This window comes from Salvelinus sp. IW2-2015, linkage group LG13 (assembly GCF_002910315.2).
Source record: "Salvelinus sp. IW2-2015 linkage group LG13, ASM291031v2, whole genome shotgun sequence".
Taxonomy (NCBI): Eukaryota; Metazoa; Chordata; class Actinopteri; order Salmoniformes; family Salmonidae; genus Salvelinus; species Salvelinus sp. IW2-2015.
The window spans coordinates 34,659,760-34,683,792 of record NC_036853.1 but is presented as its reverse complement, the minus strand read 5'-3'; the positions used below and the strand labels follow the sequence as shown (position 1 = coordinate 34,683,792).

Below are 24,033 nucleotides of genomic sequence, written 5' to 3'. Positions count from 1 at the left end.
GTTGTGTCGTATGCAGAGAACCGTGTGCAGTGCATTTAAAAAGTGCCATTTTGAATTGCAAAATGTGTGTAAAGCAGAAAATGTGTTTAGACTTTTGGAGACTTGAGAAGAGGTTTTGCTCTCTGTGTGTCAGTTTAAATAATTGTGCTGTGCATGTCATTTTAGTGTGTTAGCAATTGGAAAAAACTGTAATGGCAACAATGGCTGACACTTAAATTACGTGCCATAGAATTCTGCGGCAGACCGCAAGGTGTGCTGCAGTCCGACGCAACTTTTAAAGGAAGAACCACTGTAATGATGGTGTTGGAGTCGTGTGCGGCCACACAGTCGTGGGTGAACAGGGAGTACAGGAGGGGACTAAGCACACACCGCTAAGGGGCCCCCGTGTTGAGGGTCAGCGTGGCAGATGTGTTGTTGCCTACTCTCACCACCTGGGGGSGTCCCGAATGTTGACATAATAGGGATAGACATCTATTTTTTGATGCATTCATTCCGTGTGGTTACAGGGTTAAAATAGAAGSAACTCAACGTTTTGGGGAAGGTTTAAAACCAAATAATAAAAAATGACGTGCTATTACCGTCAGGTATCATCAGTATTCTCATGGCTTGCATTGTGAACTGCGGTGTGGTCCGAGCAGAACGCTTCGGCTCCGAGCATCACGAGTTTGCGCCCAGTGCTGGGCAATCATTTTTAATTTTGGGGGTGAGTGCCRAGGAAGGCATATATCGACGACGTGTGTGTTTACTGTTACCGTGTGTGTTTGTGCGTGCATCGTGATTCAGGGCGTGCGTGCAGTTGTGTTGGAGGTCAAATCAAAGGTAAGGCCGGCCTCTTTCCGTGTGGGAATTATTCAAAAACATGAGTCATGCTCTTTCCCTCTGCCTTGGGTAGAAGACATTCAAACAGGAGCACACACACACCACCCCAGGAAAATAACTCGGGCTCCGTGTGTCCGTGTGGGAATTATTCAAAAACATTAGTCATGCTCGTTCACTTTGCTGAGAAATATGCCGTGGGTAGAAGACGTACAAACAGGAGCACACACACCACCCCAGGAAAATACACCATTTTGAGGATCTGCAGTATCAGGAATAGAATAGCATGCCACTGTCTGGTGATTCATGGACCACGTTCTCTCTTTATGTCCTGAGATAGACAGAGACAGGAAGGAAGAGAGGGTGTTGAAGAGACAATTATGGGAGTATCCGTGAACAATTATATTTGTTGAAAAGGGGAAACGGAGACCTATATTCTGAGTTCCTAGGTCAAGCCATGTGGTAACTGTCATCTTAAAGACATGCGCCGGTACTTTGGCGACWAAGAAAGTTTGGGCTGGATGTGTCAATGTGTAGTTCATACATGCATAATCTATGAAGAGAAGTACTGTCTTAYCTCAATTAGCCACGAAATCCCTAGTTTGAAAGCGACTGTTTTCTTGAAGCTGTGCCAATGCCATTTTCTCTACATTTCCCCCGACATGGGCCGGCCCCCTATCAATTTGATTTCCAGCAAATGAGCTTCAGCCCTTCGCATTTGAGTGACAGCTAGCAAGAGGCCTGCCCAGCGTTATCCTATGAGGTTGCAGGGCGGGCTCACTGGACACAGCAGAATGAAAGAGAGCAATGATTTGGTGCCCTTGTGACTTAGTACACAATTTTTGGCGACCAATTTTGTCTCTTGAGTGCTACTTTCAGAACTACTGGCTAACAAGTCTACTAGAGTATCAGTTAATCTCTTTAACTGGGGGTGGGGTGGGGGGGGGGGTTGTGGATGGTTGTCACATAGAATGTGGGGTTGGTTGTCACTGTCGACTACATGATAATGAATCCCAATCTCTTTTGTGCTTGTGCAATAAAGAGCTCCCTTCGTTGCCTCTCTCTCACACATATTTTTTTCCGTCACACACGCATACCCGCGAAGGGGCTGGTTGTCACAAGTGGACAGTGTGTGTTTGATGGCTTATAACACCATGTTGGAATACGATATGAGGATTAAAGGGGTCTCCGTTTCAACCAAAGATCTTGGTCTTTCTCCTGATATTGAAGAGTCTTGTTGATTTGATGATTTTTGAATGTGATTTATTTAAGTGTCATAGACCTACTACTGCCCAGCCCACATGTACTCAAAACAAAATACATTTTTACAAATGATATGCATACAATAATCATGGCAAGTACAGCTACCATCTAGCCMCACTACACAAACAGTATATTTCTCMTTMTCCTCCAGGCATTGCGAACAAACTGAACTTTGGCTTTTTGTTAGGTTCAGGCAGTATGGTTCARGAGTGTAGTTCTCTTTGATGAGAGTGTACATTCTAAKTTYAGGTTTAAACCAAATATCAGCTGCTCAGTTTCAGAAAAAGCTTGTCCTTGATTCGGTTAACAACGCATGGTAATTTGTTCCTGCAAATCATTTCCCCCCAAAATCTAAGGCAAACATCTCTTGTAAGATATACTGGTGCTGAGAAATAGKCACAAGTAAAAAGTGTGACAWCCAACTGCGGTCTTCCCTACCTTGCTACTTGTTTAAACTGTTTCACGGCATTAGAATTTGGGCCTTTGTCATGCTAAGTAAGCCTTGTCAGAGCCAGAACGGCCCACATCCTATCTCCTGTTTCCGTAGCGTGAGGCAGATTGACGTACAAGTACACCACCTAGACAGGATAATGGTCTGCCGCAGGGCCTAACCCTCAATCCATGCCTTAATGCTGAGTACCAAGGCAAGCAGAGAGTCTTCAGGTCCCATTTTCTTCGGTATGACTTGACTGGGGACTTAACCCTCTCTACCGATGTTCTCGTCGCCGTGACGTTCTCATGGTTGTTTTCCGTCTACGTTCCGTCTCAGGGGCGAGCTTCTACTTCTGCCGTCGTAGTAATGCTTGCCTCGGGTCTGTGTCAATGTTTTCATCCATCGGAATGTTCTCATGCTGCGTCTCTCTCTGTTGTCTCCCAGGGAAGAGCCCGTACCTGATGTTCACCAACCGTCACGAGATCCGTCGTATTGACCTAGTGAAGAAAGACTACACCCAGGTGGTCCCCACGCTGAAGAACGCTGTAGCCCTGGATGTGGACGTCACCACCAACAAGATGTACTGGTGTGACCTCTACCACCGCAAGATCTACAGGTAACGCATACACACACATACACACACACACACATACACACACACACATACACACACACACAGTGCACAATCCAATATATGTACACTCACTCGAAGCTTTTATCCATCTGCTGTCTGTGTGAATCAAAAGAGAGGTCGCTTATCGGCCTGACATTACAGAGTGGCCTTGCTCGTCTCTCTACTCTCTCCTCTCTTGACTGACTGAGTGTGTACGCTGATGGCTACTGAAGGCTGCACCACACCACTACTCTCTATGTGTAGTGGCGGGCTCATGAGTCACAGCTCTGCCCATCCAGGCCTGTTTGCATTGAGAGTGCCTCATTAGTGTGCAAAAGAAAACCACTGGACATGCGTACGAGCATGCGGTACACGTACTAGCTTCTATTTCTGTCAGGGTAAACAATGTGCTGATTGCCAGAACATTCGGAATGAGGTGGAAGAAAAACCGTCCCGGCTCTTCCTACGCACTCGCTTCTTTCCCATCCACCGCTCCTCAAATCTCTATTGCTGATGACGCTGATGCCTGAAGTACACGTGGAATGGAGAGATGGATAGTGCAGGACGGGGCTGTTTGTCCTTCACACATATAGCCAGAAACACACACTGGTGTGTGTGTGTGTGTGCGTGTGCGTGTGCGTGTGCGTGCGTGTGCGTGCGTGCGTGCGTGCGTGCGTGCGTGCGTGACAAGCTTGCCACCATCCCTGCCTGTATCTGTTGGTGTAACTCTAAGGCTGCCAGGTAGTGGGCAGGAGGGAGGGGCACTAAATCATCTCAGTCGGACCATATGCTGCCTCTAATTCCTCAGCCTGAATAATCACCCCATTACTCATCACACACACTCACGCACCCACACACACCCCAGGGCCCGAGGAGGAGAGAGGACACAAATACACTCATTTGGAATGTATACCTAGTCTTTATGTAATCCACTTCAGCACTAGCACATTAGCACATACCACGAGGGCACTCACTGGTGGTGTCTTAAGTGCAAAGAACCTATACACCTCCTTCTGGAGTGCCACATCAGGTGCACATGCTGTAGACGAGTATTGGTGCACGAGTATCATTCATATACACTTCTCCGCACTCTGGTCTGAAATTGCAGTGTTGTGTACCAATCCCTGCCGTGCTAATGTTAGCCACCGCCCACACAGCTCGATACCCACTGGGAAGCTACGGATATTATAAGTTCCCCTGTTGTGTACTAGTCGTAACTTATTACGCRAGATTGGTTCTTTGGGGAGGAGCGGTGAGGTGTGTCTGTGGTGAGCCAGTGTTATCGTCCTCCCTCGTTATTCTGTCTCTAATTAATAGTGATTAGCGTGGTGGCGGTCTATGCAGTCGATGCAGCCCTGCTGGGATTATTACATCTGAGATCAACAATAAATAAATAAATAATAAATAAACAATAGCACAGCTAATTAACGAGACGATCTACCTCCCCTGTCTGTCCCCAGCCGTCTCTCTCGCTCTCTCTCTCGTGTTCTTCCCCATGTGTATCTCATCAGTCTCTGTCTCATCCTGCTCCTAACTCTTAACACCGCTCTTCGTTTTCTTATTCAACACCGTCCTCCTCGGTTCCACTCTCCCAGCTTTTACTCCCTCTATCTCCCTGTTGTGTAAATTGTGACATTGCGTCCCGGTAATACCAAATCGATCCTACAGGCCTAGCCAGGTAGTGGAGGTGTAATGWTCCATAGTGAAGCTGCTCTCTCTCCTCTCAGCTCATCTCGTTGCTGTTTCTCAGACAAGTCAGACAAGAAGAGTGGCTGGCTGTTTTGTCTGCTGATCAAAGGAGACAGGCCCATCCGAACAGCTGTTTTCTGTAGGAAGTACTGATGTTGGATCTTAATTTGATCATTCATTTGCATGAGAAMTTTCCTGCATTGCAGGAAATGTAAAACTTATAGTGTATTTGAGTTTTAAAATGGCTTCTGAAGTTTGTAATTTCCACWTAGAATTTTTGTTTTCCCTTACAAAAGAATGTATCAACCCCAACAAAAATGTCCATTAATTATAATCCACATTTAGCATTTCACATTTCCTGTTGCTGCAGGATTATTTTCCTGCTGTAGCAAACTTGCTCAAATTAAGATCATACATCTGCAGGAGGAGGGCAGAAGTTGTTAAAKGTGTGTCAGGTTAAAGTGTCCCTGTCTGGGTATTCCTGGCCAGTACAGTCCCCCCCCCACGGTGACAAGAGCCTATCAGAGGTTTTACTGGCCAGGATAGTCCCCCCTAATAGTGACAACAGCCTATCAGAGGTACACTACATGACCAACAGTATGTGGACACCTGCTCGTCAAACATCTCATTCCAAAATCATGGTCATTAATATGAAGTTGGTCCCACCTTTGCTGCTATAACAGCCTCCACTCTTCTGGGAAGGCTTTCCACTAGATTGCTGCGGGGACTTGCTTCCATTCAGCCACAAGAGCATTTGTGAGGTAGGGCACTGATGTTGTGCGATTAGGCCTGGCTCGCTCTCGTCTTTCCAACTCATCCCAAAGGTGTTCGATGGAGTTGAGGTCAGGGCTCATTGCAGGCCAGTCTAGTTCTTCCACATCGATCTCGACAAACCATTTCTGTATGGACCTCGCTTTGTGCACATGGTAGGGCTGTCCCTGACCCCAAAAAATCTTGGTCGACCGAAAGTGGTCTGTTCTTTCGATCAATCGGTTGGTCAGAAATTTGAAACGTGTATTTTCCATATATAGACAAACCCAGGGGCGGACTGAAATAATAATTCAGGCTGGGAAATTGACTCCATCCCAGGCCACCCTGTTCACGCAAACCATCAGACCGCTAATTTTGTAGGCTAACTGTCACGATCGTCTTCAGGTGAAAGAGTGGACCAAGGCGCAGCGTGATATGAATACATCTTCTTTTAATATAACGAAGACGAAAACTGAAGAACACTGACAAACTAATACAAAAACGTGAAGCTATACAAACTACGTGCACACATGCAACATAGACATAGACAATTACCCACAACCTACCCAATGCCTATGGCTGCCTTAAATATGGYTCCCAATCAGAGACAACGATAGACAGCTGTCTCTGATTGAGAACCATTCCAGGCAACCATAGACTTACCTAAACACCTACACTGAACACAACCCCATGAACTCTACAAAAACTCCCTAGACAATACAACCCAAGATGAGACAAACACACACAAACATCCCCCATGTCACACCCTGACCTAACTAAAATAATACAGAAAACAAAGATAACTAAGGCCAGGGCGTGACACTAACCCTATTTGTTGATGTAACGCGTACCAAACTAGTTATAAATTTGGGCACTATGTTCATCTGGGAAGAAAGTTATCCACATGACAAAATACAAACATTTGGGACTGACCAACAAGTAGCCTATCTGAATACTGAGTTTTCAAGGTATGCTATGGCTATGGGTGCAACCTCAAAACCTCACTAGGAATACACCAATCATAGCACATACAAATGTACAAGGCTAGACACAAAACAAAGAGAATGAGATGTACAGAGTTAGCTCAAATGTTCAAATTATTATCTTTATATTCAAGCATCAAGCATATCAAAAGTATCCAAAGACTTCACACATTCACTGAACTCGAACATTAGCTACAACAATGTAAGTAAGTATAATACAAAAGTTGAAAAAGCACTCCTCTACAAAAAAAATGTAGATTACAATGTTCACTCACTGGTGTCCATAAAGCCAACAGCACAACAATGAACACATCTATACACTGAGTCAATGAAATTGAACATTGGCTACATAACTGTAAGTATAATACGAAAGTCCACAAAACATGCCTCTGTACAAAAGCTTTAACTCACAGCAAATTTTATTTCACCCATGTCAGCCTGTTAATTAAGGAAGAGTCATAGCGTAGCTACTTCAGAGTAACCAGGAAGTAATTACCACTAGTAAACCAGTAGGCGGCGCAGTAACTCACTGCTCTCTGCCATCTTGTCAATGATGTCATCTTTGTCAAGTCCCATAACAACCTCCTTCTCTGTTGCCATCAAAAGGAACGCTTYAAGGTTCACTTGAGTGAGGGAGGTTCTTCGGTGGTTCTTCACGAATTTCCGGGTGGAGAAGGTCCTCTCACAAGACACCTGAGTGATGGATTGGGTGAGGAGGAACTTGTAGCCCAAACCAATGATGTCATACGCATCCGTGAGCAGATTGTACTGAGACAGGAGAAGATAGCAGCATATCGGGCAGTTTTTACATGTGGAACAACATCTGCTCACGAACTCCACACTTTCATCAGGATCCTCAGAGCCTTTGCCTGATTCAACACTGGTGGGCCCTGGTGTTGTACTTCTCCAATGCTGACTGTTTCAGTCTTTCCCACTGTTGTGCAAGGCTGATCAGTTCAGCCTGCAATGCCTCAACAGTGGCATGTTCATCAAATTCCAGTAAGCATTTGCTGAGCTCCTTCATGGCTGTCTTTGGAAGGCCCTTTTCTCTGTTCTCAGGAAAATGCTTGGGATTCATGCAGGAGACATCTGCACACAGCACTGCATTTGCTGCGTAACGGCGGTGAATACTTTCAACAAGAGTGTCCAGTACCACATTGTGGATCTTGATTTTGTAATCCATGTCTGTATTAGCAATGGGCTCGTCTTCTGCCAACTCACCTGGTTTTCTCTTCTTTTTTTTGTTCTCTTCTCTGGGAGAGCAGTCTGAGCTTCGGCATCACAGTCCTGCTGCTCCTCCAGAATGCCATTGGCCCACTCAACAAAGTCGTTTGCTGCCCCTTTCACACTCGCAAAGTCTCGGGCACACTTTCTGAGGTTATCTTCCGTTCCTGTCACCAAGTGCTCTGCTGTTACGATATCCATGCCACTTGTTTGCAAGTGTTTAGAGAGAGGGGACGTCTGCTCAAAAATCCAGAGAAAAACTCAACTGTGAGTATAGTTTCATACTTTAGGAGAACATCCTTGTACCCTTGGGCCTTCCTTCGGATGCCAGGTTTTATGGTCACATCCTTTTCAATTCTTTCCATAGTGATGATCACATCCGTGTAAAGTGTACGGTCAGGCTTTGCAAAGCTTCCAAATACTTTCCTCAGGGCCTCGTCTTTGGCCCACCAGCGTGTTTCACCAATTACATCAAGCCGTCTGTGTCTCCTGTCCTCACTGGTTTCCTCCCATAGCTTTGTGCGCTTGTAGGAATCTCGAATGAACACTACAATGTCACTCAGTAGTGAGAAAAGGGATTCACTTGCCACAACAACCCCAGTGGTGTCAGTTAGCACAAGGTTGAGGACATGTGAGTAACACCATATGTGTACTTGGTTAGGAGACTCTCCTGTGAGCAATGCAGAGAAGCGCCTGTGTTGTCCCCGCATATTAGCTGCTCCGTCTGTTGCATTACCGACACACTGTTTGATATCTATGTCCATCTTCTCAAGGGTCTGTTTCACAGGGTCCACAAAGTACTTTCCAGTCGATGACTCAGTCAATGACCGCAATGAGTCTCTGGTGGACAACATCAGTGACATATCGCAGAGCTGCTGCACACTGGTCTTTGGATGTTAAATCCTGTGTTGTGTCCATTTGTATTGAGAACATCCCTGCCTTTCTCACTTTCAACAGCAAGGTGTCTGCTGAATCAACATTCTGATGACTTCAATGACTTTATTTGCTGTTGTTTTGGACGTCATAGTTACCAAGGACCCTCGTCCTTTACTTCCCATCTGCTTCTTGCTCTTCTCAATGCAACCACTAACATGCTCTTGTAGGCAGACATCATATCTGCTTAGCAACAATGTAAGCTCAAGAAACTTGCCATGATTGACGGCTATGTTTTCCAAGTTATATGCAGCTTTGTGTCTGTGTCCTCTGTAGCTAAGCCCACATTTACCAATACTTTCAACTTTAAAATACATCAATCAATCGCCTCCTTTCTGACCTGGTCTCGTTGAACTGACGTTTGCTTATCACTCAGAAGGGTAAGGATGTCTGCTTTGCTGGCTCGAGGAAAAATGCTTCTCTCATGTTCCTGTACTCTCTGATGGGCATGTTTCCAGGCCTGCATGCCTCCTTTGACAAATGCACTATCACTGGCTGAAGGTTTTGCGAATGCAAGACAAACTGAGCAGAACAAGGAGTGAGTTACTTCATAGTATGTCAGCATTTTGTCTTTATAGTGGAATACATTGGGAATGACTCTTTGAGAGGTTTGTTTTTGTGTGGTACTGATAAAATAAGTAAAATCCTTGGACTGGGGACGGGCAAAATAATCAAATGGATTTTCAGTGCTTTCGCTGTCCCTTTCTATTTTCCCTGTACTGGGCTCTGAATCTCTCTGAATCTGTCTGTCTGCTGTCTGTCTGTCTGCTGTCTGTCTGTCTGTCTGTCTGTCTGTCTGTCTCTCGTCGTCTCTCTCTCTCTCTCTCTCTCTCGCTCTCTCGCTCTCTCGTCTCGCTCTCTCTCTCTCTCTCTCTCTCATCTCTCTCTCTCTCTCTCTCGCTCTCTCTCTCGCTCTGTCTCTCTTCTCTCCTCTCTCTCGCTCTCTCTCGCTCTCTCTCGCTCTCTCTCGCTGTCTCTCTGTCTCTCTGTCTCTCTCTGTCTCTCTCTGTCTCTGTCTCTCTCTCTGTCTCTCTCTCCCCCCAGCCATGCAGAGTGTCGTGTGTGTGTTTTCTAATTGAGACCCAATCACTGGACACTTTATTAAATGGATCACTAGTCACTTTAAATGCCACTTTAAGTAATGCCACTTTAATATTGTTTACATATCTTACATTACTCATATCATATATGTATATTCTGTATTTTATTCCATCTATTGCACCTTGCCTTTGCCGCTCGGCCATCGATCATCCATATACTTATATGTACATATTCTCATTCACCCCTTTAGATTTGTGTGTATTAGGTAGTTGTTGGGGAATTGTTAGATTACTTGTTAGCTATTACTGCACTGTTGGAACTAGAAGCACAAGCATTTCGCTACACTCGCATTAACATCTGCTAACCATGTGTATGTGACAAATAAAATTTGATTTGATTTGAACATACTCTGCAAACAATTTGTCCACTCAGACAATGAAGACTGGTATAATACTATTGAATGCATTAAAATAATTACCGTAACAAACATCGTGGATTAGAAATTATAGGAATTAACGGCAAATGTAGTACTGGTGATATATGTAAGGGGGAATAGATATACACTAACAATCAAACGCAAACAATTCACAGAATGAAGTTATGAAACAATGACTGTGCGCAAATTGGCGGGAGAGAGCGCATTATGGAGAGAGAAGTGCGTTGTACGTCTGCATTGGCCATACAGCATTTAMGGCCATATGGCCTCAGCAGAAGTCAGGACATTCATACTTCTTGCGCTTCTCGGAGCAGTGCAGAGCTGTTGTCAAGGAAGTGAGTTTGTGTTTATACAGGATGTACCGCCCCCACCTACCCGTAAACCTATCGTGTCAATGCGGAGCTATACAGAGCCCTTCGCAATGTTACAACATTTGGGAGTCACATGTGGCAGTCCCTCCCCCATGTTGACAACAGCCTATCAGATGGATACCTTAGCTTTTTTACTCAGTTAAACTCTTGTGTCAGACGTTTGGCTTTGTTCAATGTAATGTATCAGTCATATTGTTTTGTACTACAGAGTGGTTTGATATTATTAGTTAACRGTGTGTGTTCTCTCCCTCTTTCTAAATGTCTTAATGTACTATCCATGTGTCTTTACAAGTACGTGTTATAGTAACGTCATGAGAACCTCTTCTTCTCTGTCTCCCCAGTGCATACATCAACAAGGCCAGTGATTTGTCGGAGCAGGTGACTCTGATCGAGACAGCTCTAACCTCTCCAGAGGGCCTGGCAGTAGACTGGGTTCACAARAACATCTACTGGACCGACTCCGGAGACAAGACCATCTCTGTCGCCACGGGAGACGGCAAGAAGAGGAGGATCCTGATTGCCACGGAGCTGAGCGAACCGCGTGCTATCGCTGTGGACCCCCGACAAGGGTACGAGGGGGGAGGGGGTATGGGAGAGAATTAGGGGTGAAGGTGGGGTAGAGTTGGGAGTAGGTGGGGGGTGAAGGAAGTGAGGGAGGCAGGGAGGCAGGGAGAAAAWCAAAGTTGAAAGAGGGTGAGAGAGACCGATTGGGTGAGAAAGTAAGACGGGTTGACTGTCCATGAGGCTTTATATTTTTTTCATGATGTGTTGGCCATCTGGTCAGAGCACTGGAGCAGGTGGCCACCTGCTCTTTTCTCTCAGCTTATTGCCTTGTTTGTGACCTCCCTCTCTCCCTTCCTGCCTTCCTCCCTCTCCCCTCCCCTCCATGTCCTTCTCTCCCTCTCCCTCTATCCCTTCATCTCCCTCCCTCTCTCTCGCCCTCCCTCTCTTTCTGTCAGAAGTAGCTGTAGGCATCAGTAGCTGCAAGCTAGCATCTCAGTCTGCAGCGTCACAGCTCTCTCACCACTTAAGCTCCTCTCATCTCCGATCTCCCTGGGTCTGCCTGACGACTCTATTCCCTTAGGCCCTTCTTTCCACAACATTACTGAGCTAGACAAGCATGTAACACATGCAAATGAGCCCAATCCAGGTTTGGTTCCCTACTACAGAGAGAGAAAAGAGAATGTTTGCTAACTGTCCCTAGGGCTGTGGCGGTCATAAAACTTTATCAGCCAGTGATTGTCATGCAAATAACTGTCGGTCTCACGGCAATGGACCGTTAATTAACATGAACACGTTAAGCATCTCATGGCTTCGACACATAGCCTAAAAGCCATTGAGGCAGACTTTTGGATCATCTACATTTAAAAAGTCGAATAAATCCAMTTGATATAGCCTTAGCCATCMCAATAAATCCATTATTTATTTTAGGCAGGTCTAAAGAAACATGATATGAAGAAAATGTAGCCTATTCCAGAAGAACAGAAKAACATATTCTGAGTTGTCCTTATGTTAGGCCCTGATCTCGCTGGCTTTGGCTTATAATACCTGTGGCATTATTTTGTATTATTTTATAGTAAGAAGAATAGAATTGAACACAGCTGAATAAATAGAAAGGATTTTCCCCCCCAAACTATTTCCTGAGGGAGTGCGCACATGCAGCTATCTTATGTTGAGCAATTMATTTAGAATTATTTATGCAACTTTAGTTGTGATACAAATGTTGGGCTATATGTAAATAGTAGGCAATGCAAATAGTCTGGGTAGCCATTTGACTAGATGTTCAGAGGTCTTATGGCTTGGGGGTAGAAGCTGTTTAGAAGCCTCTTGGACCTAGACTTGGCGCTCCGTTGCCGTGTGGTAGCAGAGAGAACAGTCTATGACTAGGGTGGCTGGAGTCTTTGCCAATTTTTAGGGCCTTCCTCTGACACCGCCTGGTATAGAGGTCCTGAATGGCAGGAAGCTTGGCCCCAGTGATGTACTGGGCCGTTCGCACTACCCTCTGTAGTGCCTTGTGGTCGGAAGCCGAGCAGTTGCCAAACCAGGCAGTGATGCAACCAGTCAGGATGCTCTCGATGGTGCAGCTGTATAACCTTTTGAGGATCTGAGGACCCATGCCAAATCTTTTCAGTCTCCTGGGGGGGAATAGGTTTTGTCGTGCCCTCACCATGACTGCCATGGTGTGCTTGGACAATGTTAGTTTGTTGGTGATGTGGACACCAAGGAACTTGAAGCTCTCAACCTGCTCCACTGCAACCATGTCGATGAGAATGAGGGCGTGCTCGGTCCTCCTTTTCCTGTAGTCCACAATCATCTCCTTTGTCTTGATCACGTTCGGGGAGAGGATGACAAGGCAAAAAGTTTTTTTTAGATTTTTTTGCAAATGTATAGAAAAAAAAACTTTAATATTACATTTACATAAGTATTCAGACCCTTTACTCAGTACTTTGTTGAAGCACCTTTGGCAGCGATTACAGCCTCRAGTCTTCTTGGCTATGACGCTACAAGCTTGGCACACCTGTATTTGGGGAGTTTCTCCCATTCTTCTCTGCAGATCCTCTCAAGCTCTGTCAGGTTGGATGAGGAGCGTTGCTGCACAGCTATTTTCAGGTCTTTCCAGAGGATCTCACTGTACTTTGCTCTGTCCATCTTTCCCTCGATYCTGACAAGTCTCCCAGTCCCTACCGCTAAAAACATCCCCACAGCTTTCCTCCAGACGTGGCACTTGGCATTCAGGCCAAAGAGTTCAATCTTGGTTTCATCAGACCAGAAAATCTTGTTTCTCATGGTCTGAGAGTCTTTAGGTGCCTTTTGGCAAATTCCGAGAGGGCTGTCATGTGCCTTTTACTGAGGAGTGGCTTCCGTCTGGCCACTCTAGCATAAAGGCCTGATTGGTGGAGTGCTGCAGAGATGCTTGTCCTTCTGGAAGGTTCTCCCATCTCCACAGAGGAACTCTGGAGCTCTGTCAGAGTGACCCTTCCAGGCCCTTCTTCCCCGATTGCTCAGTTTGGCCGGGAGGCCATCTCTATCATTTAAGAAGGACGGAGGCCACTGTGTTCTTGGGGACTTTGAATGCTTCAGAAATGTTTTGGTACCCTTCCCCAGATCTGTGCCTCGACACAATCCTGTCTCGTAGCTCTACGGACAATTCCTTCAACYTCATGGCTTGGTTTTTGCTCTGATATGCACTRTCAACTGTGSGACCTTATATAGACAGGTGTGTGCCTTTCCAAATCATGTCCAATCAATTTMATTTACCACAGGTGAACTYTAATCAAGTTGTAGAAACATCTCAAGGATGATCAATGGAAACAGGATGCACCTGAGCTCAATTTCGAGTCTCATAGCAAAGGGTCTGAATACTTATGTAAATAAGGTATTTCTAAAAACCTTCACTTTGTCATTATGGGGTATTGTGTGTAGATTGATGAGGATCCATTTTTATTTAATCCATTTTAGAGTAAGGCTGTATCGTAACAAAATGTGGAAAAAGTCAAGGGGTCTGAATACTTTCCGAAGGCACTGTTAAGTCTGCAAATGCGATGATGCATTGGAATGCTTTATGATAAAGGTGCATTTTTATGGTGACAATTAGCTTCGCCAAACTTGGAACTCACGCGCTGCCTGTGTCAGGTAGGCTCCACCGGTTGTAAAGCGGATTAATGTGGTTAATTTTAAGAACTAAGCAATAAATATAGCAGCATGAGAAWGCTGGGATCCTATTTTAAATAGTGGCCTGTCAGAACTGTTTTCACTCACGATTTCACGGTGTTTGGGCTTATAAGAACACTTGTTTCACTCGCCTCTGTAGGCTATATGCTCTCCAAACGTGTTCCAGGGGTCCTGGGCCTATAAGCTAAGTYTGGAGTTATTTGGCCACTTTAGTTGTTATACAAACCATATCAAAATATATAGCCCTATAGGCTAGGCTACATGACAAAAATCACCCCAAAAAAAGCCATGCGCTGTTTCTTGCCTTAGACTGCACACGCTGGGCATAATTCACAAGTGATCATATTGTCACCCATCACACTATTCTCAATTTAATCTGGCATCAGAGCACAGTTTCGGGAGAAGCCTAGTTACCTGGAGTAAACGGTCCTGTTGAATTTGACTGCGGATCATGACTTGCGACTGCCGGCGTGGCGGTAATACGGTCACCGTAACAGCCGTAACGGTCCCCTCTGGTCTGTGTATCACTATTTCTATCATGGAAGTACAACGTGAAGAGAGAGGTGCCGCCTGGGTAACATGCACACAGTTCGACTTTGTCTCTGTGATAGAGATGGGAGGTGAAGTGTCTCTCCTTCTCTCTCCTCTCTCTGCAAAGCTATCCTCCGGAATGGTTCTTGTTACTGTCATTGTGCTCTCTAACTCCTGTCTCTCTCCTCCCCTAGGTTTATGTACTGGTCCGACTGGGGGACCCAGGCTAAGATAGAGAAGGCTGGCATGAACGGAGTGGACCGCCAGGTACTCGTGTCCGAGAGGATTGAATGGCCCAACGGCATCACTCTGGGTAAGACTGGTACCGCAGGGAGGGAGGAAGAGCTACATGAGGAGAACTGATACAGAGACAAATGGGAGGGAAGTGAAGACAGGGAGAGAGAGGGAGGTGAGTAGCGATAATAGGAAAAAAAAGATGAAGAGCAAAAGTTGAAATAAGATGAAGAATCGTGATGAATAAGGAAGTGTTCGCAAAAGACAGTCATGAGTCACTCAGTCAGCGGTTCTCTGTCATCAATCAGTGTGTCGTTTGTTCATTCAACAGGCTGTGAAAGAAGTGGCCAAAGCTCTGCCATCAATACCCCAATCATCCGCCCTTCCATCCCTCAGCGGGCCTGTGCCAATTTTACTCCTCTCCTCTCCCTGCTCACCACTAATGATGAGACGTAAAATGACAGAGCAGAGAGCAGGGAGAGAGAGAGGTGGAATTGAGGTGTCGCTAGTCTGGGCTACATCTGTATGAAAACAAATTATGTCGAGGGTTAGAGGAGCGAGAGTAAAAGAGAGAATAGCTCTGGCTGGCTAATTTGGTTTCTTTGGGGGGGGAAAAAGGGGATTATTTTCCCTTTGTAATCTATTTCACAGCCAGCAGGCAGACAGAGTAGATAAGAATGCTTTATTGTGTGAGTGGAGAGAGGTGAGGTTGTGAATTCATTCAGCACCACTGTTACCTGATTCACACCCCTGCAGCTGTGTTATTACATACACATTTATTTTGCTGACCTGCTTATGTGATTCCATAGCAACTTGCCTACTACACACCTACACACAACCAGTTGTAATAGATTGATATTAGCATTCGGTCAGGTGAAGATAAGTGCCAGGCTCAAGGGYATTTTGGCAGTATTCCCCACCTGGGGATTGAACCAGCAACCTTCTGATCGCTGATGGAGGGCCTTCACTAACTAGAGGGCCTTGCTGTCAAAGTTGATTGATATTCTATAGGAACCAGAACTCCATCAAGCTCTCCGTCTAGACCTTTTCTCGTTAACTTCCGAAGGAGTGTTGTACAGTACATTAACCTGACCTCCCACTCGTTTTCTTTTTTCTCTCTCTCTCTCCCTCTCCCTGTCTTCCTCCCCCTCTCACCCACCCTCTCTCACATCCCTCTCTCTCCCCCGTTCTCGCTCTCTCCGTCTACCCTCCCCTCTCTCAGACCTATCTAACAGGCGTCTCTACTGGGTGGACTCTAAGCTGCACCTGCTCTCCAGCATTGACCTAAACGGTGACAACCGCAAAGTGCTGCTGAGCTCCCAGAACCACCTGGGGCACCCCTTCGCACTCACCGTCTTCGAGGTACGGAGGGGAGCGGTGGGGGAGTGGGGGGGGACTGTGACATACTAGCGGCAGTCTCTTTCAACAGCTGCTGTGTCATCGTCACAGGAAGATCCCTGCTACTGTATGAGCCGGGCATGCCAGATGAGTGGTGTACAGGGTCGATGGAGGTGATAATGAACAGGTAGTGAGGAGGGAGATGGCCAATAAGAGCTAAACGGTGGCAATAAGGAGTAATAATGGAGATTGGAAAGTCGGGGGATTGGATGAGATTACAGAGGGCTGGCTGCTCTAAGGGCTACCAGTATATCACTGATAATGTGGTACTGGCGGAGGATGCACACAGAGGGAGACACTCTTCTTTCAGAGGGAAATCCATCATGACCAGAGTGTGTGTGTGTGTGTGTGTGTGTGTGTGTGTGTGTGTGTGAGACCACTATCCCAGTCTCTTTGTGGCAGCAGCGGTTAGAACACACAGACCACTCTAAGATTCATATCCTCCAGCTCTGTGTTCTGCAGTAGCCAGCACCCAGGAAGAAAAAAACCAAATTAAAAATCCTCTACAGTTCCAGCGGTTCAAGCCTCTGGTCCTCAGTACTGCAGGGCCCTAGAGGATGGAGGGGTAGAGGGGTCATACATCACAGCCTAGTTCGCCGACAGGGAAGGACTCTCCACACCACCTCGACTCTCCTCCCCGAGGCCTGTGGCCGGGGTGTTGTAAACAGGAAAATGTTTGTCCTCCCCATCTTTGTTTCACTGTTGTCTGAGCTGGATAGGGTGGGGTGAGAGGGACTGAGATGGGAGCTGACTGTGTGGATGGGCTGTGACGGGCAGAGCAGACAGACTGACAATCAGAGTAGAGTGAGGGACTGACAGGTTTGTGCAGGGGTGGGATGGAGAGAATGCGAGGGACTGACAGATGAGTGCAATGCCCTTTCTAATCGGCCATTGTGGGTGACTGAGTGTACTCCTGTTCTAGACAGCTTACCTGAAAGAACTCTCCAGGCTTTTACTGAACTATCATCTACAGGAGCTGACACCCTGCCCAGTGGATATCGGCCCTTCCGTACAGCTTGTCGGACATTTCCCATAAGGAATAATATGATGTAATGCGAGGAAAGGTGTGAGTAGAACTGAGCTGATCCAGAACCAGTGTTAAGTGTAGTAGTGTCAGGGCCGGTAGTGTTAAAGGCTGGGAGATGACTGATCTTAGATCAGTGTTAAAGGCCTGGGAGGTAAGCTGTCTAGAACAGGAATACACTCACTCACCCACAATGGCCAATAAGGAGGTGGTTGTCTCATGGCAGGTAGTGGCTCGGGGATAAAGCCTTCAGACATGAAAGAGTCACCTTGATCTCACTGTTAAGCCCAGAGTTGTACCTGTACGTGGCTGCAATGCCTCAACTTTGCCCTGTGAAGTTTTAAAACAAAAGGAGGGAGAGAAGAAGAGGGGAGGAAGGTTTATCATCCTGAGGATATTTGTCCTATATCATTTGGGCACTCCTGTCATGTTTTAAAAAGGTTATCTGAATTGAATCATCCCTGAGAGAGAGGGAGAGCGAAAGCGAGAGAGAGAGAGGGATGGAGAAGGAGAGAAAGAAAAACAAGGAGAGATGGAGGATAAAAGAATCCTCCATTGATAATCCAGGGAGGTTAGATAATGCACCCAGGAACCACCTGCACCAGACCTCCTGCTGTCAGCTGACCTTTAGAAACACAAGGCTTTGTAAACAAACCTATTTCTGCACCTCACCGTAATTGAGACCGAGGGACTAAGCCTGAGCACATGCCAGAGTCAGTTAGCCCCTTTACTCCACATCTCTCAATGTCGATCTTTCTCCCTCTCTCTCTCTCTCTCTCTCTCTCTCTCTCTACCTCTTATCCCTTTCCCTCTGTTTCTCTCGCGCTCTCTCTCTCTTTCTCACTCTCTCACAAACTCTCTCTCCTCTTCTGTCTCTCTCTCTCTCTCGTTTCATGTCTGCTCGTGGTTGCAGATGAATCCGAGGTTGCCTTGGCAACCGTGGAACCATCACCTCATCCTCCGCTCCTGCTGCTATGGTATCACTGGAGAGGCTGATAAGGAGGCATTAGATGAGAAAGAGAGAGAGTCAGAGAGAGAGAGAGAGAGGAGGTGTGCTGAGGAAGAGAGGGAGGGAGGGAGAGAGAGAGAAAAGGACAGAAAGTAATTAAAAGTTGTAAATCTGGATCAGGTCTGGGTCCATTTGGACTGCTTCGGAGTATAGCCCCACTCGATGTATAGGGAAAAGTCATTACATGTACCGATGGAAGTCAATGACTGTTTTCTCCTTACACCTACTGTAAAAGACCTTCATCAGCGTATGGGAGCACCACGTAGTGTGATATGCTACTTCCTCTTTACTGTAGATTTTGGAATGATATTGGATCATAAAAATGGTCATTGAGTTGCCTTAGAACGCCCTGGTCATACTTAGATGTGTCTGTGGCAACAATGGGGCCCCCTTATCTGCAGGCAGATATGACTTGAGCCTCTCCATGACTCCCAGCGATTGCCTCTCGTCCCTCTGCCCCGTGCACCTTAGAAGAAAAACTGCTTATGGTATGTTGAGGACTGAGTCTATCCCATCCCAACTCTCCCCTGTCTTCCAGGACCGTGTGTACTGGACAGACCTGGAGGATGAGGCGATCTACAGCGCTAACAGGCTAACAGGCCGCGACGTGGCTACGCTAGCCGAACACCTCAACAACCCTCTGGACGTAGTGGTGTTCCACGAACTACGGCAACCCAGAGGTGAGTGACAGACGCGTACAAAACATTAAGAACACCCGCTCTTTCCATGACACAGACTGACCAGGTGAATCCAGATGAAAGCTATGATCCCTTATTGATGTCACGTTGTCAAAATTCACTTCAATAAAGAAGGATTTGTAAGCCTTGAGACAATTGAGACGTGGATTGTGGACGTGTGCCATTCAGAGGGTGAATGGGCAAGACAAAAGATTTAGGTTCCTTTTGAACGGGGTATGGTAGTAGGTGCCAGGCGCGGCGGTATCTGTCAAGAACTGCAACGCTGCTGCGTTTTTCACGCTCAACAGTTTCCCGTGTGTGTCAAGAATAATCCACCACCCACAGGACACCAGCCAATTTGACACAATTGTGGAGTCCACGTCCCAACGAATTGAGGCTGTTCTGAGGGCAAAAGGGGTGGGGGGGGGCAACTCAATATTAGGAAGGTGTTCCCAATGTGTGGTATACTCAGTGTATACACACATACAGACAGTAGTAGTAGCAGTCGTAGTTACAGTATTTATGTTGTAGTATTTTGGGGGATAGAGCACTGGAACAAAACTGGCTGTGTTATTTTGCCTGAGGAAGAAATGGGTCAAGTGCCAAAAGTAGATGTCCTAACCGACTTGCCAAAACTATAGTTTGTTAACAAGAAAATTGTGGAGTGGTTGAAAAACGAGTTTTAATGACTCCAACCTAAGTGCATGTAAACTTCCGACTTCAACTGTATATGTCTGTCTGCTTGTGTGTTACACTGGAAAATGTGTATGCCTCCTTAAGTGGTGTGTGTGAGCGCGTGTGTGCGTGCGTGCAAGCATGTGCGGTGCACGCCTGTGTGTGTGTGCATTGTGTTTTGATCCTTTGTTTTCCCCTTCTCATTCAGAGGCATGCCAGTCTTGTCTCAGTGCCAGTAGAGTGGAGCTAATTAAAGTCTCTCATTATTAAATAAAGAGCTCTACTAATAAAATATAAGTCAAAGAATTAAGCATGCCAGGTCCTAAAGCTGGAAACAAAACCACTGGGTCTAAATGAGGCAATATATGAATGAACTACTGCTGTGCTGCCTGCTGCAGAGTTAGCCTGCGTCCCAAATGGCATCCCATTCCCTACATATTGGACAAAAGTAGTGCACGATATAGGGAACTTGGTGCAATTTGAGACTCAGATTTAGTTTCTCATGTACAGTATCTCCAAGGGGAAATATTTATCATAGTGCTACCTCTGCAGAATTGGTTTCAGGAAGATTTCGTTACCCTATTCTCTGTCTTTGCTTTGTTGCTTTGACTCTTCGTCTCTTCTCCTCTCTCTCTCTCTCTCTCTCTCTCTCTCTTCTCTCTCTCTCTTCTCTCTCTCTCTCTCTCTCGCTCTCTCTGCTCTCTCTCTCTCTTCACTCAACTCACTCACTCACTTCACTCACTCAGCTCCACTCACTCACTCACTCCACTCACAGCTCACTCACTCACTCACTCACTCACTCCACTCACTCACTCACTCAACTCAACTCCTCACTCACTCACTCACTCACTCACTAACTCACTCTTTTCATAAACTTCATAACCCAAAATGAAAGATCATTCAATACACCTACACTTCATTTTAAATGGTTCTATTTTCGCACAGAAAGCTTATTTCTCTCAAATGTTGTGCACAATTTTGTTTATATCCCTGTTAGGATATAAACTTTGCAAAAATAATCCATCCACCTGACAGGTGTGGCATATTAAGAATCTGATTAAACAGCGTGATCATTACACAGGTGCACCTTGTGCTGGGGCACAATAAAAGGCCACTCTAAAATGTGCAGTTTTGTCACACAACAAAATGCAACAGAAGTTTTGAGGGAGCGTGCAATTGGCATGAAGACTGCAGGAATGCCCACCAGAACTGTTRCCAGATAATTTCATGTTAATTTCTCTATCATAAGCCGCCTCCAACGTCGTTTTAGAGAATTTGGCAGTAGGACCAACCGGCCTCTCAACCGCAGACCACGTGTAACCACGCCAGCTCTGGACCTCCACATCCGGCTTCTTCACCTGCGGGATCGTCTGAGACCAGCCAMCCGGACAGCTGATGAAACTGAGGAGTGTTACTGTCTGTAATAACGCCCTTTTGTCGGGGGGAAAACTCATTCTGATTGGCTTGACCAATTTCCTTATGTGAACTGTAACTCAATAAAATCGTTGGAATTGTTGCATTTTGCGTTYATTTTTTTRTTCAGTATATTTCCCCCTCAGCTTTTGTTTTTTCGCTTCTTTTTTTTTGTCTGTGTGAAACTGAACTTTGAAGCTAGCTGAGTTTCTGTGCGAGCAGAGTATTGCACGTTCTCTGCAGGGTTTACAGCATCCTCCTGTCTAACAGCACACATCCCATCCCTTATTATTGTCATCCTCTACCATCTCGTCTTCACGGTTGCATAATATAGGGAGCATGAAAGCCGTTTCTCAAGTCCCTGGAAGCCCAGTTCAAAGAATTTCAAAGACGCTCTCTCAAGTCAGTTTTAGACCGAGTGAGGTGTGTGCAGCCTTATAGGACGGGAAGGGRGTTGTTTTGTAACGGAGCTTAATATTTGTGAGACTTTTTGCCGTGCTGCCACCTCCCAGTGTTCTTGAACTTGGGATTCTATTTGAAGTCATTGTTACATATGGCGGGCGAGAGAGCGCACCTGTTACCCACTTCACAATAATGTGTGATATGTCTCGGTTGTTTCTTCTCCCTAGCTCCAGACAGCTGTAACGTGGGCAGTCTACCTAACGGGGGCTGTGAGTACCTGTGTCTCAAAGCCCCACAGATCACAGACCACTCCCCCAAGTACACCTGTGCCTGCCCCGATGACATGGAGCTCGGGCCCGACATGAGACGCTGTGTCACAGGTAAACTGTTTAAACCGTGTCACACACTTTTTCTTCCCCCACTCCCCCAGCTCACCCACATGATAACAGATGATGATTCCATCTGCCAATCAAACTGTCCTCTGGGAACACTGTTTCTTTTCCTATCCCCCTCTCTGAAGACTCTCTACGTCGAGAGAGAGAGAGAAAATACACACACACACACAGGCCACCGGGCAGCCTAACTGTACTGCAGATACTCTCTCTGTACCAGAGAGAAACTGAGTAAATACAAAATGATGTGTTCCCTATAATGTGTGCTCGACAAGCATTTTCTGAGTTGTAAGTGCAGAGAAGGCAGTTTTGAGTAGTTCAGACCCATTTTTGTTGATGTCTGTTCATGTAAACTGTGCAGCTATCGCTGTCTGTGTCTGTTTACGAGGAAAGGCTTGTCTGTGCTATCAGTCGAGCTGCCAGCCTGATAACTCTCGGGTCTCTGTTTAATGTGCGCTTCCCCCCTGCAGTCAAACCCAAGACAACCACAGCAGCTCCTACCACAACCACCACTACTTCCACCCCGGCTCCGACTACAGCCACTACTACAACCACAGCTACTTCTACAACCACGACTCCAACCAGTACAACCACAGCTGCTCCCACAACCACCTCCACAACTGCGCGGCCACATACGGCCAAAACCACACGTCAGCCCAGCACCACGCGGTCGACCACAGCTTCGACAACGTCCCCCCCTCCTCCTCCCCCCAGGAACACAGCTTCATGGAGGACACCCCCCTCCACCTCCTCATCCACCACCGCGTTGCCTGCGGCCTCCACCCCTGGTCCCCGCTCCACCTCCGCGCACAGCCCCCCTCTACCCCCGAACAACATTCAGAGAGAGAACGCTAACCTCTCCCACCGCTGTAAGTGGCTTTCAGAAGTGTGTGTGTGTTTGTGTTTCCGTGAGGGCGTGTCTATACATGTATATACAGATGTGTATCAACAATGACGCACTCTTGTCACAACGACGGAGCAGCTCCTCTCCCATTCAAATTTCCTCCTGAGCGCTCTTCCCTCTGTTCTCCACCTCTCTTCTCTTTACCTGTGACAGACAGTTTGAGTGTGTAATGACAGACTAGGCCACTCTCTACAGTGTATGAGAGCGTCAGTCAGTACACACGTCTGTCCACCCTGCCTCTCCTCTCCTCGTCAGAGGGGTGTGGCTTTCCTGTCAATCAATCACATTGATTTTTAAAGCCCTTTTTACAACCAGCAGTTGTCACGAAGTGCTCATGCAGAAACCCAGCCCGAAAACTGTCAGCGCTAACTTACGCTTGCAGACCCGTTGTCCCTTCCCATTGTCCCTTCCCATTGTCCCTTCCCTCATCTGTCATCTTGAGTCCTGCAGACCTGGGATCACTTTCTTTCTCTCGCTCTGCCTGTCTCTCTCTCCCTCTCTCTCCCTCTCTCTCCCTCTCTCTAGGACTCATTCCCTTTTCCTTTTGTTGTCCTCCTTTCAAACAAGCTTTATTGTCAACGACAGCTTGAGAGCAACATACTGTGTATGGAAAACGACAATGAAATGACAATGAAAATGACTTAAATTGCTTAAATTGTGTTTCCTGGGCAATCTTTTTTTTAAGACAACAAAGTCAGTTGTGATTATAGTTGTGACAATGGGAAACCGCGTCTGCGGTGAGCTTTGTTAAAACTGTGTGCTGAACAGACAAATAGAAAATCAATGATTCAACTTACACCACTTTTATCGGGCTCTTTCAGCTTGCTCTAGATAAAGACACTCAGAAAAACACACTGGATGACTCACCACGTATGTACAGTTGCAGTCGGGAAGTTTACATACACCTTAGCCAAATGCATTTCAACTCCGTTTTTCACAATTCCTGACATTTAATCCTGATAAAAATTCCCTGTGTTAGGTCAGTTAGGATCACAACTTTATTTTAAGAATGGGAAATGTCAGAATAATAGTAGAGAGAATGATTTATTTCAGCTTTTATTTCTTTCATCACATTCCCAGTGGGTCAGAAGTTTCCATACACTCAATTAGTATTTGGTAGCATTGCCTTTAAATTGTTTAACTTGGGTCA

General features: G+C 46.2%; 1 protein-coding gene across 4 annotated transcripts in view; it reads left to right on the top strand.

The window, feature by feature from the left end:
• The window catches only part of LOC111971375 (low-density lipoprotein receptor-related protein 8-like), a 285,885-nt gene that overhangs the window by 249,956 nt on the left and 11,896 nt on the right, over positions 1–24,033 (top strand). For 2 of the 4 annotated variants that reach the window (XM_023998125.2, XM_023998124.2), the window contains exons 10-16: positions 2,957–3,128; positions 10,894–11,121; positions 14,950–15,068; positions 16,212–16,351; positions 18,959–19,100; positions 21,815–21,967; positions 22,450–22,848. In XM_023998125.2, coding sequence (XP_023853893.1) covers positions 2,957–3,128; positions 10,894–11,121; positions 14,950–15,068; positions 16,212–16,351; positions 18,959–19,100; positions 21,815–21,967; positions 22,450–22,848 — 1,353 coding nt within the window. The remainder of the gene's footprint in view (positions 1–2,956; positions 3,129–10,893; positions 11,122–14,949; positions 15,069–16,211; positions 16,352–18,958; positions 19,101–21,814; positions 21,968–22,449; positions 22,849–24,033) is intronic. The other 2 variants (XM_023998127.2, XM_023998126.2) reach the window with 1 other exon arrangement.